General features: G+C 37.4%; 1 protein-coding gene across 2 annotated transcripts in view; it reads left to right on the top strand.

Moving 5' to 3' along the window:
* Window positions 1–17,713, top strand: part of USP24 (ubiquitin specific peptidase 24) — a 62,569-nt gene that overhangs the window by 16,031 nt on the left and 28,825 nt on the right. Inside the window, exons 6-30 of one of the 2 annotated variants that reach the window (XM_051800916.1) lie at window positions 833–868; window positions 1,451–1,516; window positions 3,006–3,071; window positions 3,883–3,957; window positions 4,740–4,898; window positions 6,016–6,130; window positions 6,653–6,756; window positions 7,938–8,045; window positions 8,508–8,603; window positions 8,705–8,866; window positions 10,081–10,125; window positions 10,694–10,801; window positions 11,429–11,578; window positions 12,290–12,421; window positions 12,938–13,049; window positions 13,335–13,411; window positions 14,255–14,395; window positions 14,537–14,590; window positions 14,779–14,894; window positions 15,538–15,604; window positions 15,765–15,875; window positions 16,281–16,379; window positions 16,459–16,629; window positions 17,255–17,340; window positions 17,487–17,580. In XM_051800916.1, coding sequence (XP_051656876.1) covers window positions 833–868; window positions 1,451–1,516; window positions 3,006–3,071; window positions 3,883–3,957; window positions 4,740–4,898; window positions 6,016–6,130; window positions 6,653–6,756; window positions 7,938–8,045; window positions 8,508–8,603; window positions 8,705–8,866; window positions 10,081–10,125; window positions 10,694–10,801; window positions 11,429–11,578; window positions 12,290–12,421; window positions 12,938–13,049; window positions 13,335–13,411; window positions 14,255–14,395; window positions 14,537–14,590; window positions 14,779–14,894; window positions 15,538–15,604; window positions 15,765–15,875; window positions 16,281–16,379; window positions 16,459–16,629; window positions 17,255–17,340; window positions 17,487–17,580 — 2,550 coding nt within the window. The remainder of the gene's footprint in view (window positions 1–832; window positions 869–1,450; window positions 1,517–3,005; window positions 3,072–3,882; window positions 3,958–4,739; window positions 4,899–6,015; window positions 6,131–6,652; window positions 6,757–7,937; window positions 8,046–8,507; window positions 8,604–8,704; window positions 8,867–10,080; window positions 10,126–10,693; window positions 10,802–11,428; window positions 11,579–12,289; window positions 12,422–12,937; window positions 13,050–13,334; window positions 13,412–14,254; window positions 14,396–14,536; window positions 14,591–14,778; window positions 14,895–15,537; window positions 15,605–15,764; window positions 15,876–16,280; window positions 16,380–16,458; window positions 16,630–17,254; window positions 17,341–17,486; window positions 17,581–17,713) is intronic. The other variant, XM_051800926.1, reaches the window with a different exon arrangement.

Raw genomic sequence — 17,713 nt, 5'->3', positions numbered from 1 at the left:
TAGGTATTTATAGCACAAGAAAGCTTAAATGTGTCACCAAGAATTATAGCAAATACATCTGCAGTATATGTTGGTCTGTAGAAATGAATTTGTCCTCTCAAATTGTCCCAGTTCTCTGTTAGAGGCTAGATTTAGAAACTTCTGTACTTTCATGTCTAAAGTAACACAACAGTCTGTGTGCTGCTTTAGACATGAAGTACATAACGGGTAGATCTGTGTATCTAAGGACTGACATCTGTTTGATTGTTGAGTGTGAAATGACCAGGATAACTCCAAGTGTTCAGTTCTAGCAGAGAATTCATGCTTTTCTGACAGCAAGGGGTATGATATCCTCATGTCAGACCAAGGAGGCAGTTTTTGAGGTTTGCACTGTCTTGTCGCTGTTGTTCCAGATGGGTGGGTCTAAAACAGAATCAGTGGAGTTGATCTCTCCTTCAGGAAACAAGTTTGTGGCCACAGAAAGAAAATTCTACATCTGCTGCTTTGGGAAAGGTTCTTTAGCACTGTTCCACACTGCTAATGTTCTATAAATACAGTTGCTTGTGAGTCAGCAGCCACAGTGTGTACTGTTGCCACAGCACACGGGCAGTGATGTCAAGCAGAGTCCAAAAAAGGATGATGCTCATGAGAACCAACCAGAACTCCAGCTATGTGCTTAGTAAAGGAGCTGTTACAAACACCTGCTGTTTCCTTTGAAATAACAGTGTGTTAACATAACATTTGAGGTGTGGGTTAATGGGCTGAATGTGTCTGTCCAAATTCCTGTTTTAGAAGACAAATGTTTAGCGTTGATGTTGCAGCTACTAACTTGTTGATGTTCTTATTGTTCAAGGAACCTCACGGGTGGCTGGTGGATCTGGTAAACAGGGTATGTAAATGTAAACCAAGCAGAATTGTTGTTTGTCACTTAAATTATTTGTCTTCAGAGATAATTTTTGTTCCCTCTCACCCCACTCCGACTCATTTTTTCACTTTTCTGACAACCACAAAAATACAGTTTGAGATCTTAATCCTGCCTGTATGTAGGGAAGGGCCTTGCAAACTACATCTTGTTGAATTGCTACCTTCTCCCTTGAGCACCCTTACCCTAGCATGGTAGCTATGGCTAGAGGAAGTCAAGAGCTCAGCTTAGGCTGCAAGCAAAAGTCTTCCAGTCAAAAGTGTCGGGCTAGTCAGCTCTTGCTGTATGTGGTCTCACTTTCTTCCCTATGTCCTTTTTTACTGAAGACAGAGTTTGTAGCTTGATGTTTAAACTCTGGAACCAGGTATAATTGCATTGAATTCTCCAGTGTGCCCCTGAATTCTCATGAAAACATAAAGCTTATTTTGAGTGGAATATTCCATGTCAGAGGGTACTTGTAGGCATCTTGGTAACTGTTAGTGAAGTATTTTCTATGATCTCTTATTTAATACTGTAGTTAACTACATAATACTGATTATTTTCTTTCAGTTTGCAGAGTTGGGTGGATTTTCAGCAATTCAGTCCAAACTCAATTCAGAAGATATTGAACTTGGGGTGAGTTCATCTTCTGTCATGAGACTTCTCCCTTTCCTTTACACCCTTCACGTAGAACAAGCAGTGTCCCTTTTGGCAATGCTCTTACCTTTGCTTTGGTATCAGAGCAACATTCCCACAGAGCCCTGGAGAAGTGCTGTCAGACTGAAGGTCAAATGAGGTTGTACAGAAGAGTTCTGACTGAAGAGCTTTGGAGACGTCACAGAAAAGAGGGAAAATTAGTGTACCTTTTTGCTGACATTCAGCCTTCTGGTTAAATGTCAATCAAAGTAGTTTCACTGTATGTTCACCAGTATGTCCCTGGTTTTCTGTTTACTTTATCCATAGCTGAATTTAGCTGCAAGTGAATTGACTTCTGTCATTTATTATAAAAATCATAGTTTAAGGAAAAAAATCCTTAGAAAGACAGTGTCTAATCCTAAACAACTTTTCAAAAACTGTGTCTAAAAACTGAATGGTTCAACAGTGCTAAACTGTTTTTGGTGTCAAAGCCTAACTTGGCTAGTTTTAGCTTCCTAACCTATATTCAGGAGACTTATGAATCTTTCACGGTTTGAAGAATGAGGAGGGTAAAAGCAAACAATGTCATTTGGAACCCTTATCCCCCAGTACAAAATCAGTCTGCTTTCAGTGAAATGCCATTAGAGAGAATTCAACTTATTTTCTTGGGATATTGATATTTGTTGCTTTATACAGAGATATGTGAGCATGACAGAAGAGTAAGGAAACACCATTTACATCCCAGTCCTTCAGTGGAAACTTTGACTTGACTTTGTTTAATGATTAATAACTGCTTGCTTAGGAAGGAAATCTGGGTCAGTGTCACTTAATTTAGGCCTTTGATTGCACTGGTGCACACTCAGTTTTACATTTCTTGATCCAATGTGAGAAGAAACCAATTTTGATAATGCCTTTATACATTTAATTTCTTTGATAATAGATACCACTTTAAAATCATGCGTTGAAGGGATCTTGACATGTATATGACACATTTACAAGAGCTTTCTCCCACGTAATGCTTGGGGAAAGAAATTTGCCATATGGCTTTAACCTTAAATTTTGCATTCACACTTCTCATTGCTGTAGAGAGCAAGCAAAATGTGATGTGTTCCTTTCCGTCTGTTTATTTCTCTGACTGAAACAGGATCAGTCAGAGAAGACTGAACAGGATGATGAGAGGACCAAGACTAGTGAAAACGGGGAAGGCACTTTTTATTCCAGGCAAAAGTATATAACACATACTGTATGCCATGTATAACATATCTAATATGTAGCACATACTCTAGTGTGTGCCATAGAGTAAATCTTTCCTGAACTATGTGTTGTTTTTGGTGTACAAGTCCTTTACAACAATCGTTGCAAGTGACTGGAAATTACTGTATGAGATAAATAATACTTGTTCATCTTCGTTTGCTTTTTAAGATATAGATTGCTAACTATGCAAAGATCTCTTACATGTGCCCCTAAATACTTGCTGTCTGTCTTTCAGGCAATCTCTGCATTAGTTCAGCCATTTGGAGTTTGTGCAGAATATCTTAACTCTTCTGTAGTACAGGTAAAATGTCTTTGTTATGAGTTGTCAGAGGACTGAAAATTTGCTTCCAACTGTGTTGGTGTAAAACTGGTGACTAATTTGAAAATCCTTCAAACCTAACATTGCAGAAAGTAAAGGAACCATTTTGAGCATCCTGAAGGTGATGAATAAAGGGCTCAGACAATGTTTAGATTCTTTTTCTAAGCAGTGATCTGTAGTCACGTATCTGCATCTGCAACAGCGAGAAGCTTTACCACAGCCATTAGTAAGCTTCATCTGTGTAAACCATGTGGGAAATGAATCCAGCCTGATGGATGGGTTTTGCATTTAGTTTAACTTGCTGCCTGAGATCAAACACATTAATATGAGAGTTTACACTGCAAAAATTGTGGTACTGCAAAAAAAATTTCACTATGATATATTCGTATGTGCAAATGCACTCCAGGCTTCACACCTGCACTCACCAACAAAAAATATTGAGTTAGTACGTGACTAAAAATATTTATTTGAAGAGGATATAGTTTAGAAGCCCATGAGTGTCAGAGAGGCACATGCACCTAATAACTGATGCATTTTGAGAGGTCCATCAGTCTGTCAGTTTTTGTAAAGCTGCATTACAGTGATGTGAAATGGGTTCTTACTCTAATTGCTTCTTTTTCTGGACATAGCTCTCAGGATAGTTTTATGTATGTTATAGGTGTTGCTTTATGTCTAAGCTAATGGTGAGCTTTCAGCTAAGTATTTCATTTTGCTGCAGCCACATCTTTCGAGTAGTGTAATTGATTTCAGGAAACATTAAAATGATTGTCATACCTTTTCTCACATTCTTTAGCCCATGCTGGATCCAGTCATTCATAAAATGATTAAATATGTACAGAATGTAGAAGAGAAGGACTTGAAAGACAAGGTAATGTTTTACATATTAAATATTTAGGAATAACTTCCTGTGTGTTTTAGAAATGCTGGCAATGTAGACTAAAACAATAGCTTTATTTTCCCTGGCAAAAATACAGCCTGTTCTGAATTCTGTCGTCGATCTGTGACTGAATGACATAGATCAAAATGCATTTACCCAATTCCATTCAATACCTTTTTCAGTAGATGTCTAACATTATGACCCTTTTTAAAATTTTTTGCCACTTTTGCTGTTGAATTTTTGGTTTTATTGGTCCCCTTGTGCAGCATGTTGAATGCTTACTTCTCTAACTGACTTGAAGATGCTTCCTATCATGCAGTCAGTGAAATTCATATAATTTGTGTGCATATGACTGTTTCATTAGCTGTTTGCTTCTGAGAATTTGGTAGTTGTTGGTAAAGTGTCCATTTAAATAACTTGTGGCTACTTCCTGCATTACCCTGAATTTGGCATTCAGTTCTATTAAATTTTTGAGTGTTGACTTTTTAGATAAGACTTAAATTGTTAATTGTTAACTGGAAAGTATTCATAGGTTGTGGAGCTACAGGGGAGCAATTTAGTGTACCAAATCTGTGGCTTTAACCGATAGTTTTGTTATCTTAAAATTTCTGGAGTACAAGTAACACTTTAAGATGTACATGGTACTATATTTCATAGATTAAAGAGTCTGTGCTGGGTCACTAAACCTACTCTTTGTGGATCACAGACCTTTGAAACAGAATAGCAAAAATAGCAATGTCTCTATTTGTCCTTTTTTGTTTTGTTTTAAACAGAGACTAGTCAGTATCCCTGAGCTCTTGTCTGGTATCAAACTGCTGTGTATGCGCTTCCAACCTGATCTGGTCACTGCAGTCGATGACTTACGGCTGGACATCCTGCTGCGCATGTTGAAATCTCCTCACTTCAGTGCAAAGATGAATTCCCTCAAAGAAGTAGGTTTGCTTTGTACGTGTGTGTGTGCTCATGAGCATGTGTGTAAGTGGGATAGGTTGTTAATAAGCCACCAAAACCACAACCTTAAAAAAAGAGGTGGCACAATATTTCTTTACAAATTATGTTGCCTTAGCAAAAGCTCAGTTCACGATAAATACCAAAACAAGTTAATATGACAGGAGTTGTTTGTGGTATTTATTCAGGAGTTGTTTTAATATTTGTTAGCCATTGCAAGGGCTGTGGCCTCCAAACTAGAAAGAACTAGACATAACTTGAACCTTTTCTAAGAAGTGTGGTTTGAGATTGATTTATAGACAATGGTCCATGTTATTCGTTCAATATTCATTTTGAGATAATCCTGAGTATCCTGTGGCATATCCCTTTTTTTTCCTTTTAATGGTAGAAAACAGAAAAAGACCAAATGGGACTTAAACCTCCACTTATATCTCAGTCCACTCGTATCAGGTCATTGCACTATGTAATTGCATTTTTTTATTATGGTTGTGTGCAGAGAGTGTAGTGTTTGAGTCCCTCTTTTGTGCTTTTTCCTTCTTTATTTATTGGAAAATTGAGATGTTAGACCTCATTGCTGTTTGGTCCTTAATCATAAATGCTGTGTATCTGTGTGAAGTTATAAGAGTGCAGCTTTTGAAGGCTGTAGCAGAAATGTGCTCTTTCTCCCTAGAGTGAGGAGCCTGTATCAGTTCAGTATTGGATAAAAAATAGGACACTGATTTGAGCGTAACAAGCAGAAGGCTGAGATAACCTACTTCTGGTGTATCTGTAGAGAGATACCTGGCAGCACAGGCCAGCTTTTCTGTGTCATAATGAGAATAAGATTCTGCTGCATCAGAGACTGATGAGAAGGTGTTTCTGGTTAGGAATTTGCTTTTAAACAGCTTATTAAAAAACAAAACCAAACAAATAAATGAACAAAAAATCCAACAAGCCACCAAAAACAACCAAACAAAAAAAATCCCAAACACTTCCTGTACTCAAAATATTTTGGGATTCCTGCTTAAGCTTCATAATAAGCCTTTTTGAATAGATTTCATTGTGTGCCTGTATAATGCATGTGGCAATCACTGTTAGAATCTCACAGTTTGCAACTTCTAGGTAACAAAATTAATAGAAGACAGCACTGTCTCCAAGTCGGTGAAGAATGCGATAGATACAGACCGCCTGCTAAATTGGCTCGTAGAGAATTCGGTTCTGTCGATTGCTCTAGAAGGTAAGAACTCCCACGAAGACTTTTGGCACGTGCTTTGAAGGATTTAAATTTTAAAATTTCATCTGTCCCTTTCAATACATTTTAATTTAACAGTATTAGCAGGAGAGTTCAAGGCTTTGTCGTCTTCAAAATAAAGTAAAATTCTGCAAATTCTGCTACTATAGTCTAGTCCTCTGTTTGACATCTGTGCAGATGTCTTCTGCTGTACCCTGGGTTTTTAATGTCAGTTTATATATTGTTAGCCTCTAGAAAAGAGAGAAAAGAGGATTTTCTTTCCCAACTGGTAATGTTTTACAGGGGTGGACTGCTATCACTTTTATGAAGTAAAAAAAATAAAAGTGGAAAGAGCCTTGTTCTTTTTCTTTGTACTGATAGACTTATCTGTAACAGTACAGAAAGAATTTTCAAATTAAGATTGCTTTGTTCTTCTTCCTTTTAAAAGAACTTGTTTATTCTCATTCATTTAGTGTATCAAATACTGTTTTAAATGTATTAATTTAGTTGCCTTTCTTTGTTTGACAGGTAATATAGACCAAGCGCAATACTGTGATCGTATAAAGGGAATTATTGAACTACTGGGCAGTAAATTATCTTTAGATGAGCTCACTAAAATTTGGAGAATTCAGGTAAGCAACCAAGGCTAGGCAGGTGCTTTTAGACTGTCTTTCAGAAGCACACATTGTAATGATGGTATTTATTTTGCTTATAATCTATGCATCTCTATTGCAAGGTGGAGATATTGGGATTTTAACAGTATAATTAATGCAGAGGCTTTCTTTTACTTTTTCCTTTACCATTTAAAATCAACTGTTCTGGCAATTTCTCGTAACACAGTTGTTAAATCCTATGATGAAGTTCAGTTCTGTAGCACTGTGTGCTAAGGGGCTGCAAAAATATTTCATTGGAATAAGAGGTTGGCAGCCTGAAAAAGGTGACAAAGTGTTTGTCCAGCCCAAAGACCATGCCTAAGTATTTTAATTTTTGTAACTGGAGGTATGAATTTGAATGTGGTTTACAGTGTGACTTCAAAGAGAGTGGGCTCAACCTGTATGAATTCCCATTTACCTTGCAGTACCTACATATAATTGACCATATAATGACAAGTCGTCTTTTGGCTTTCACTTTATGTATATGCAACTTACCACTGTGTGGGAAAGGTGGTTTGAGTGTTTAATGCAAATGACACGTGGAAACTTTGACCAAAAACTAATCTTCCCCTGCAGGAAATGCTTTTCTTCTCTGTCCAAATGTTGATGTTTCAGACTAAACTCATTGAATATTGTCAGCCCTGCCGTATGTGCGGGCATAGCAGCAAGTCTTTAATGCTTAGTAGAGCTGAAATATGATTCTAGTTCGCTCGCTTTTATTCTTTAATAAAACACAAAACTTCCTCCCCCTCTCTGGCTGTTGTTACCATGGTGCCTCCATCCGTGTGGGAGGAGATTTTTGTATTGCTCACTTTTGAGTAAAGCCTTATAGGGTGTCAGAGATGCAACACCCCACACATGAACTTCACCAAGCAATAAAAATGATGATGTTTGTATTACTCCCACTGCAGCAGGTAGAAGCTGCTGTAATAATGGCAGACTTTTTCTTTCCTGCTTTAGAATTACTTCTCTCTGACCAGACCTCTCTGCCAGGCAAATGAGGAGCACAGACAGTTATTTTGACCTTGTTTTTCTAAAATGTCAAAATCTGCTATTCTTTCTCATTAGCATGAACAGTAAGATAATGCTTACATGAAAGTTTTTCTCTATCTCATTTGGGTTAAAGACCTACCATCTTGTGTTTTCCTTCTTCTTTTCAGTCAGGACAATCCTCTACTGTGATTGAAAACATACATACCATTATTGCTGCAGCTGCTGTGAAGTTTAGTTCTGATCAGCTCAACCATTTATTTGTTTTAATACAAAAGGTAAGTTTTCATATGAATTTACATTCCTTAGGAAGAGAATTGATGAGATGTACTTATGCACACAGTGTATTGAAAGGCAAATGCCTTGAATGCATTTGTATTTTTTATATAAATGTAAAATTTGCTATAAAAAAATAACACTTTTCCTACTAATTTTTATGTTATCCCAGAAGCCTAATCTGTTACTGTATTGCTAATTGACTTAGCTTTTAAGTACATTATATAGCCAGTCCTAAGGTACCTAAAATATTTTATATTTATTCTCTAATAGTTTATATTTGAAAAAAGAGTTGGGGAAATTAGTCCTGTAACTCTCGGTAACAGAAATAAGGAAATACATATGGTGGAAACATATTTGTTTATATTTGATTTTCCTGCAGTAAAACAGTTGTGAATTACATTTTTGTGTACATTTGAGACTTAACAGACTTAACAGTGCTTGGTGATTTCTTTGCTATCCAGAGCTGGGAGACAGAGAGTGACAGGGTGAGACAGAAGCTGCTGAGCCTGATCGGGCGCATTGGTCGAGAAGCACGTGTGGAAACAACCACTGGAAAGGCACGTGAATGGTTTTAGTTTGAATTTCTCGTTTATTCAACGTATAGTTGCTAGTCTCTGTACTTCCTAGGTCCTGACTATTCTTCCACTTCTTCCTCTAGGTTCTGGAGGTACTTTGGGAGCTGGCTCACCTTCCAACATTACCATGTAGTCTTATTCAGCAGGCCTTGGAGGAACATCTGACAATCCTCAGTGATGCTTATGCAGTGAAAGAGGCAATCAAAAGAAGCTATATCATCAAATGCATAGAAGATATAAAGAGGGTTGGTTTATTATTTTATCTTTTCCAAAATGAGATCTTACCTAGCCTTGATGTTGCCCTTTCTTTCAAGATGCACAAATTGTGTGTCCCATCTGTAAGTTCTTACCTTGGGGAGTCCACGAGAGGGGTAGGCTTTGTGTGAGCCACTTTGTTGACCATGAGACTCATAGTAAGTCTCTTGCCTTTGTTTTAAGCAAATTTTCAGCACAAGGAGTGATCAGTTTATGGGAAACTACCAGGATGGGCCCAAGGTTAGAATTTGCAAATGGAACCACTATAAAGGTATGTCAGTATTTTAACTGTCCCTTTCATGTGAAAGCCTAGATTAGTTTTCTCTGAGTTAAGCATGTGTTCTGGCATGACCATTAAGTCTCAAAATGCAAATCAATATTTAAATTGTAGTAGTTTTGTATTTTAATAAAATACTTGAACTCTCTTCATATAACATAAAGAAGCCATTCCCACAGCTGCTTGTGCTGTTTCCTGGCAGCAGCAGAGATGTGCACAGCTTAAGAGACTGCAATATATTCTATCTGCACTGTTCACATAGCAGGCAGTTTTTCTTGAGGCCTGCAGGAATGCTCCTGTCTCCTTTTTTTTCAGTCTGAAGTATGGTCTAAATAAAGAAAAAGGCTTGTACTTTTTTTATTCATTTCTTTCATGATAAATTAGGTTTTGTCTGTGTTGCAGCATCTGTAGAGGATGTAAGTTGCTCAGAAGGCATGTAATGTTGCTTCTCGATATTGATCACACTTCTGTGTGCTCATGAATATGGATTTCAAATCTTGAATTCTCAATGTCTGAAAGTTGTAGTTTTTTTCTTTTGGATCTTCTCTTATGCTTTCCTAATCTCATTCCTTTTAATTATATTCTGGCAAGGCTTTTACAGAGATGCTGCAGTGGGAAGCACTAACAAAAGCTGTAATTGTAAACTAGAGGGGATTGGAGTAACCATACAGCAGACTTCTAAAATACATTGTGTTCTTATTTCCCTTCATTAGGGATCATAAAGAAATAAACTGGGAGGGAATGTAATATTGAGGCAGCATTCTCAAATACATGAGGGATTCTTCAGTGGAGAGCTACCTGTTATGGGCAGGTTCCTCTAACCTCTCTGAGTGTGTAGGTGGTATTGGTTGTTGTCAGTATTTAAACCAGACATCACTGCTCTGAACAAGCAACCTCAGTACTGGTTTGTGTGGTCAAACTTTACAGAAAATGAAGCCTTCCAGAAAAGTGATGAGCAGGTCTAACAATGAGGTAGGAGGGTTATTCTTTGTAGGATCTCTTTCAAAATGCAGCTTAAGTACCCTTTGCTTCCTATCAGAGGGCTCCTTGCAGCACCAATCAGAAATTTCTTCTTTTAACCCCTAGTAGTATTTGAGATTCTTTTTTTAATTATTCTTGCTTTAGCAGTAAGCAACATTATTTGACTGGATTTGCCCTTTTATGCTGTTTTAGGCCTGCTTCATCCCCTGTAATTGAGGAAGGTGGTGGTTTATCATCTCTCCCTGGTGCAACTGAGTTCTTTTTCGCTACTTAATTTGCATGTTCTCTAGCAAGGAGCTGGTACTTTGGCTGAATAACAGGGATAACCAAATGGCTTATGTGTGTCAAAGGACTTCTTGTAGAAAGTGAAGAAGAGCACCATGAGTGTGTTTGGAAAGGGACCAGGAACAAGTAACTGGAGCCTGCAGAGCTCGTAGCTGTTGTTTTGAAACAGCAGCATTAATAGACATCATTAGTCTTCCAGGAGTCTGAGGGGAAAGTCGATCTGTTGTTGGGCATGTACCACATGTGTAACTGTTTTTACCTTTCCTACTACTAGTCATCCCAGCACAATAATCCTCAGTTTGTGTGGGTGGTGCCAGCATTACGTCAGCTCCATGAAATCACGCGTTCATTTATTAAGCAAACGTACCAAAAACAAGACAAGGTAAGGATATATACTGAGATGATTTTTAAAGCCCTGTGTATGTCTGTTTGGCTCTGTTTCTGTAAAACATAGAAGTTCGAATTTAGAATAAAAAATTAGCTGATAAATACTTTGACAAGTAGTTTAATGAGGTAGCATAAACAAACTGTTCAGTTAGAGGTGCTGTGTTGTGTGCTGTCCATTTGTGTGTGGATATGTGTATATAAATCTGTTTGCTGTGGCAGGACTAATTTATTTCATTCTCAGCTTTTTGTAGAATAATTAACAGGCATGTTTCTGTTAAGAAATGAACAATGGCTAATGTTTAGACCAGCTGCTTTGTAATTGAATTGACATTGACTCTTGGAAAACAGACTAAAGTACCAATGAGTCACATGGGTTGTAGAGTGACTGAGTGGAGGTGTTGGACTTCGTCTGCAATCTGCAGCATGTGGATTTCTGCACATGCTGAAAACACCAACATCAGGGGGTGTAAGTGCTTGGAAGGGGTACAGCTGACTCTGATGGGGCAACATTCCTCCTTTTGATTAGAGGTGTGTGTCTGTTTAAGAGCAAATTGCTGTGTGCATGTACTGTTTATGTATTTTTTTAAAAACCTCTTTTTTTTTTTAATTTTTTATTGCCAAGAGCATTATTCAAGATTTAAAGAAAAACTTTGAAATTGTGAAGTTGGTGACAGGAAGCTTAATATCATGTCACCGTTTGGCTGCATCTGTGGCAGGTCCAGGAGGGCTTGTTGGAGCAACACTGGTGGATGGCCGATACACCTACCGGGAGGTACTGAACCCTGCATTTCTTATTGTCTTAGGTTTTTGGCACCATGATGTGATGTATCACTGACCAAGTAGCATAAGATTGGGGTCGTTTCATTTTTGGAATTTGCTGATGAATAACTACACTCGTTTTTATTTATAGTTCTGATACTCGTCTGTTAAGGCTTGTTATTATATTATGGAGTAAGGGTGTCCAAACATCACAGTCTAAAAGTTCCTTAGCAAAGTCTTTTAAGTGGTTGAGACCTGGATCTCCCCTTGCCCAGGATGTCCTGTCTCCAAGCTTATGCAGCTTCAGCTTCTCCATCAGCATCACTTCAACCACTCCAGTAGAGGCAATATCTTTGAATTTGGTGTGAAGTTCTTGCTACCTGAAACAGATTTGGTAGTTAGGACATGGAAGCCATACATACATTTAATGAGTGTTAAATAATATCAGTATCAGGAAAGTAATAGCAAATCCAATGAGACTTCAATGTTGCTTTTATAGGAAGGTAATCAGAAGTAGTAATGTTAAAAATAGTATAAAATAGAAGATTGTATAATATGGAATAGAATACCACACAGAAACAATTTCTATTTTCCAACCTTGCAAAGTGAACTGTTGTTTGACAACTATATTTGAAAAAAAAAAAAAAAAGAAGAAATGAATGCTCTAAGTTCTTGTTTCAGAAAGAAAAGTCTTCAACTTGAGTTTTTGTTTCCTCTTTCTCAGTATTTGGAGGCGCATCTAAAATTTTTGGCATTTTTTCTGCAAGAAGCCACCCTTTATTTGGGCTGGAATCGTGCCAGGGAGATCTGGGAATGCCTTGTAACTGGCCAGGATGTTTGTGAGTTGGATCGAGAGGTAAGAAAAACTTGAAAAGTTTGTTTCTGTGGTTGCAGAAGGAATCTGAATGAATCATAAATAGCAAATGTGTTTGTCGAGACATGTGAAACATGAGTGGCAAACACAAACTAGCAGTGCATTTTATGCTTTGTGTGGGCAAGTGCAGCCACTGTTAGGTGTTCACTTACAACTAGGATGCTCTTTTATCATGAAATTTGACTGGAGGAGGGACGTTGGCCAGAATACTAGTTGCAGGTGTACAGATGTTGGTTTGAAAAGGCTTATGTGCAGGTTTGTGCAGTCGTAAGAGACATTCAGCATTATTTGGGTGAAAGATGACTATGAAGTACCCTAATGCTGCAAGACAGCCTCTGTAATGTGTGAGGTACCAGGAGATGAGATTTTGAACATCTTATTGTAGATAAAACTTCTGTAGGATGATGAGTTACTGTGATATCTGACATCGTTTGCTATATAAAACTAAAATATTTGACATGACAGTAGGGTAAAAATACATCTGCCTTTCATTCACAGATGTGCTTTGAGTGGTTTACGAAAGGACAGCATGATCTGGAGAGTGATGTACAGCAACAGCTCTTCAAAGAGAAGATTCTTAAACTGGAATCATACGAAATTACTATGAATGGTAAGAAAATGGCTTTCGTCAACAGAATCACAAAATATTCTGAGTTGATAGGGACCTACAGATTAGTTTTGAGATATATACCAGAAATTTGCTTCCTGAGCCTTCAATTTAAACACCTAACTAGTTCTATAAATCAATATAATAGAGGGGTCTTTTTCTGTAATTTTCAGGTTTAGCACTTGTAGAGGGAAAAGTTCATCTCTGGTATTTATTTTAATTTTTTTAAAAAAGCATAGAAGCTAAGCCTGACCTGAATAAAAATATGCACCTCTTTTTCACTTTCAGGTTTTAGTTTATTTAAGACTTTCTTTGAAAATGTGAACCTTTGTGACCATCGACTGAAGAGGCAAGGAACTCAGCTGGTGAGTGTTCTGGCGAGTTTGTTCTTGTGTACAACCTGTGGCCTCTTGTGGATGGGAGATGGTGAGACAAGGATTGTTGAGCAGCTGTTTGACATGGTCATGTTTGTATTAATATGTAGATTGTCCTGGCATTAACATTGTTAAATTCTGAAACTGAAACTTGACAGTTAATTTCAAGAGTTAAAATTCAGCAATTGGTAGCTGGAAGCTGGTTTGTAGCTTTTAAAACTTTGCAGGAGGAATGAGTTAACTACTTTTTTATAATAATCCTCAATCCTAGTGTGTGTGTTTTTTGCTTCTCCCTAGGATGGAAATACTCTTTTTTGAAATTATTTTTTATTTTTCTTCTTTGCATAAGAGTTAGGCTTACCATATTCAAATTCTAAGCTACTATAATTTTTAACTCTGATCCTTCAATGTCTTTGTTAAATTAATGGTTATATGTTAAGTAGTTTTCCATAGGCATTTTAGATCTTTATCACAGAGAACTTACTTCAAGTGCAGAATTTTTTGCCAAGTATCATAGCAGATTTTGTGATGGTTTATTGTGTGGTTAGTTACTGTGTTGACTTTTTTGAAACAAATTCCATTCTAGATTGAATTTCTCCATACCTTTAAACTTTTTAATTTTTCAATTGTTTGACTGAGATTGTATAAGTATACAAATGTGCAGCTGTTGATTTCACTTTGCACTGTGCCAAAGTTTGGCAGCATGTTGGAAAAGATATTGTTTCAGTCAAAAGATGCTTTTCCAGCAGATAGAAGACTGTTTTGTCCCTGTGATGCAACTCACTATTGTGTAAGAAATCCAGTCATGCTTTACTGTTGTTCTTTTTTGTGTAGAGTGTAGAAAAACTGGAATTAATAGGAATGGATTTCATTTGGAAGATTGCAATGGAGTCACCTGATGAAGAAATTGCCAATGAAGCTATTCAATTGATAATAAATTACAGCTATATTAATCTAACTCCTAGACTGAAAAAGGTAGGCATATATGTGTACATGAAAGTGCTTTGACATTCATAGAGCCTTGATATTCTGCATGTTCAAATGTGTAATTTTTAGGGTTCTGTCAGTTTATGATTCTGCTTTAAGATCTAACTAATTTGTACATTTTATCTTTAGGATTCAGTATCACTGCACAAGAAATTCATTGCTGATTGCTACACGCGATTAGAGGTAAAGGACAAATTTTAATTGTTCTTGTACCTACATCTTTTTGGTTTTGTATCTTGGAATAAGAATAGTTGTCCATGATAATTCCATTTAAAGAAAAAATTTCTTTCCACAAATATTTTTTTGTCCTCTTAGTTTTCCAGGACATACTGATTGTCCATGTAAAGCAGCACTTGTACTTTGTGTTGTAGGCAGCCAGCTCTGCACTTGGTGGTCCAACATTAACACATGCTGTGACAAGAGCTACAAAAATGCTTACAGCAACTGCTATGCCTACGGTGGCAACCTCAGTTCAGTCTCCTTACAGGTAGGCCTATCTGTCCAAGAATAAATATGACAGGAGACATTTGCTCCCATCTGCTACCCACATAATTTTTGAGTGCTAATAAAGTTCTTAATAGTTGGTAGTTGTATATTCTGGTGGTTTTTCAGTTGAATATTCCAATTACAATGCAATTTGAGTTTCAGGTTGAAAAACCTGTGTTTAAAAAGCCCAAGAAACAAATTAAACCAAAACCAGTCAGACAAAAAAAAAACAAAACAACCAGCACCCTGCTTCCAGTCCCCCAAAACCAACCAACCAAAAAAAAACCCACAGGCTGTTACCAGCCTATTAGACATGTAATACTTCTGGGGCAGTTGGTTTGGTTTGGGTTCTTTTTAAATGAGAAGAGAAAAAGGATGGTTTTTCAACCTCTAGTTAAACCTTAGGCATACCTAAATATGTGTGTATTTTAAATATATGAGCATAGGGTGGGTCCTTTAGAAACATGAAGCTGGAAACATCTCAAGCAGTATAATATAAGTTTCTTGGCCTAGGTAATTTCTACTGAATTAACTCCATGTTTAAGGAGTTATGTTTTAAAACAGCCAATTCATGGTAGTTACCTGTGGGCATTGAAAATTAATCTCTGAAACAAGTTACTCTTGTTTTCACTGTTTCTCTTTAGGTCAACTAAACTTGTAATAATTGAAAGACTGCTGCTGTTGGCAGAGCGTTACGTGATAACAATAGAGGTAAGATGTGTAATTTCTTACTAGGCAGGGCTAAGAACACAACTTTCAGTATTAAAAACAATAAAAGTTATTTAAACGTATTAAGCCCTAGGTACCTATTATCACAGAAATATCTTTGTTTTCAAGGGTGGCATTTACTGTGATCCTTCTCTTCCTGTAGGACCTTTACTCAGTTCCCCGAACTATTCTACCTCATGGTGCCTCTTTCCATGGACATCTTTTAACACTTAATGTTACATACGAGTCTACCAAAGATACCTTTACCATAGAGGTGGGTGTGCACAGGGTATGTGTGTTGATCATGTAGCTACTCTTGTAGGCTGTTGATCATGTAGCTACTCATGGGGGTTTTTATGCCTGAACTGAACAGAGAAGGATGGTTACAAGGACTCCAAACTTGAAAACTCTACTTGAAAATGTTAAAAGTCTGTATATGGAAGTGTCTGTAGACTAAATGTATTTTGATCATCATTCTGGAATGGGAAAAATAAGTTGTTGGCTTAGTGTGGGTGTTGGAGCATTTCTCTGCTGTGCTACCCTGTCGTTCTCTTATAGACAATACCTTTACCACCCTATGCAGAGGACCAGGAAGACTTAAATGGAAGATTTGTGTTTTATTCTCTTGGCATTTACTGCTTGAACAGACTTACTGATCCAGTGTTGTTTAATTTTACAGGCTCATAGCAATGAAACTGTAGGGAGCGTCAGGTGGAAGATAGCAAAGATGCTGAATTCACCTGTGGATAATATACAGATATTTGCCAATGACAGCCTGGTATGTTAACTATAAAGAGTTCCCATTCTTTATGAAATTGAGTCTTTTCCAGAACTAAATGGTAAATATTTTCTTGCAGTTAACAGTAAACAAAGATCAGAAACTACTCCACCAGCTGGGCTTCTCTGATGAACAAATCCTTACAGTAAAAACATCAGGAAGTGGGACTCCATCAGGGAGCTCTGCAGATTCCTCAACCAGTTCCAGCAACAGCAGTAGTGTGTTTAGTTCATCATATGCAATGGAACAGGTACAGCCTGAAGCCTTCCCTCAGATTGTGCCTGAAGGGGGAAATAATTGGGGGAGACTGTAGGAGTTCCAGTAAGATGAGACAGAAACCGTTCACATCAGCTGAGTATCCAGTCTTTAGTAATCTGGTTTTGCTTTCAAACTGCAATTGAAACAAATCATCTAAATACACAATTGCCCTTATGCATGCAAACTTTATAATCTGTCACCTATTGTAGCTTGTTTGGTGTTTATTCATCTCTGCAGGGTCTTTTAAATAAACAAAACCCATCCAATTTAATTTTGAGATTGGATATCTCTACCCTTGACAAATACACAGATTTTCAGTATTCATAAAGCCACAGTATGAAAATAAACTAAGAAGCATCAACCAGCATGTTGAGACCACTCCTGGTCTGCTTTTATTTTGTTTGTCAACCCTAACTAACAGTTGATTTCAAAACTTGATTGTTAAAAGAAAAATGAGGTAATATAAAAATTCAAATGTTTTCTCAGCCTAGACAGTAGCTGGGATTTCTGTGGGGCAGATTGGCATATGGATCATTTGCTTCAGTGAAGAACTCTCTTAAATTTACTTGCAAGAGAAAGGGGAGAAAAAGACCTTTTTATTTCTGCTTAATTCTCAGGAGAAATCCCTACCTGGAGTAGTCATGGCTCTCGTGTGTAATGTGTTCGATATGCTTTACCAGCTTGCCAATCTAGAGGAGCCAAGGTAAGCAAATTAAATGGTTACTAAATATTGAAAAATTGCTCACACTGCACAGTTTGAAGAGCTTACTTTACAGTGTGCAGTCATCCACCAGGCCACAGCGTGGCTGAGCTCCTGTTTTGTGCAAGTAACTTCTGATAACTTTTCAGGATAACACTGCGAGTGAGGAAACTTCTGCTCTTGATTCCCACTGACCCAGCTATTCAGGAGGCTCTTGATCAGCTTGATTCCCTGGGAAGGAAGGTATGGATTAAACAATAACTAATCTTGGTGAGCTTCACAAAATGGGTTTTACTGCCAGGTATCTTAAATTCCCTGTCAGATTATAATACACAAAGGGTTTGAAACTCTACTGCAAAATAATGCTCATGTTAAG

The sequence above is a fragment of the Manacus candei genome, unplaced genomic scaffold (genome assembly GCF_025592945.1).
Source record: "Manacus candei isolate 608988 ecotype Guabito, Panama unplaced genomic scaffold, ASM2559294v1 h1tg000005l, whole genome shotgun sequence".
NCBI lineage: Eukaryota > Metazoa > Chordata > Aves > Passeriformes > Pipridae > Manacus > Manacus candei.
This window is presented reverse-complemented; position numbering and strand designations above follow the sequence as displayed.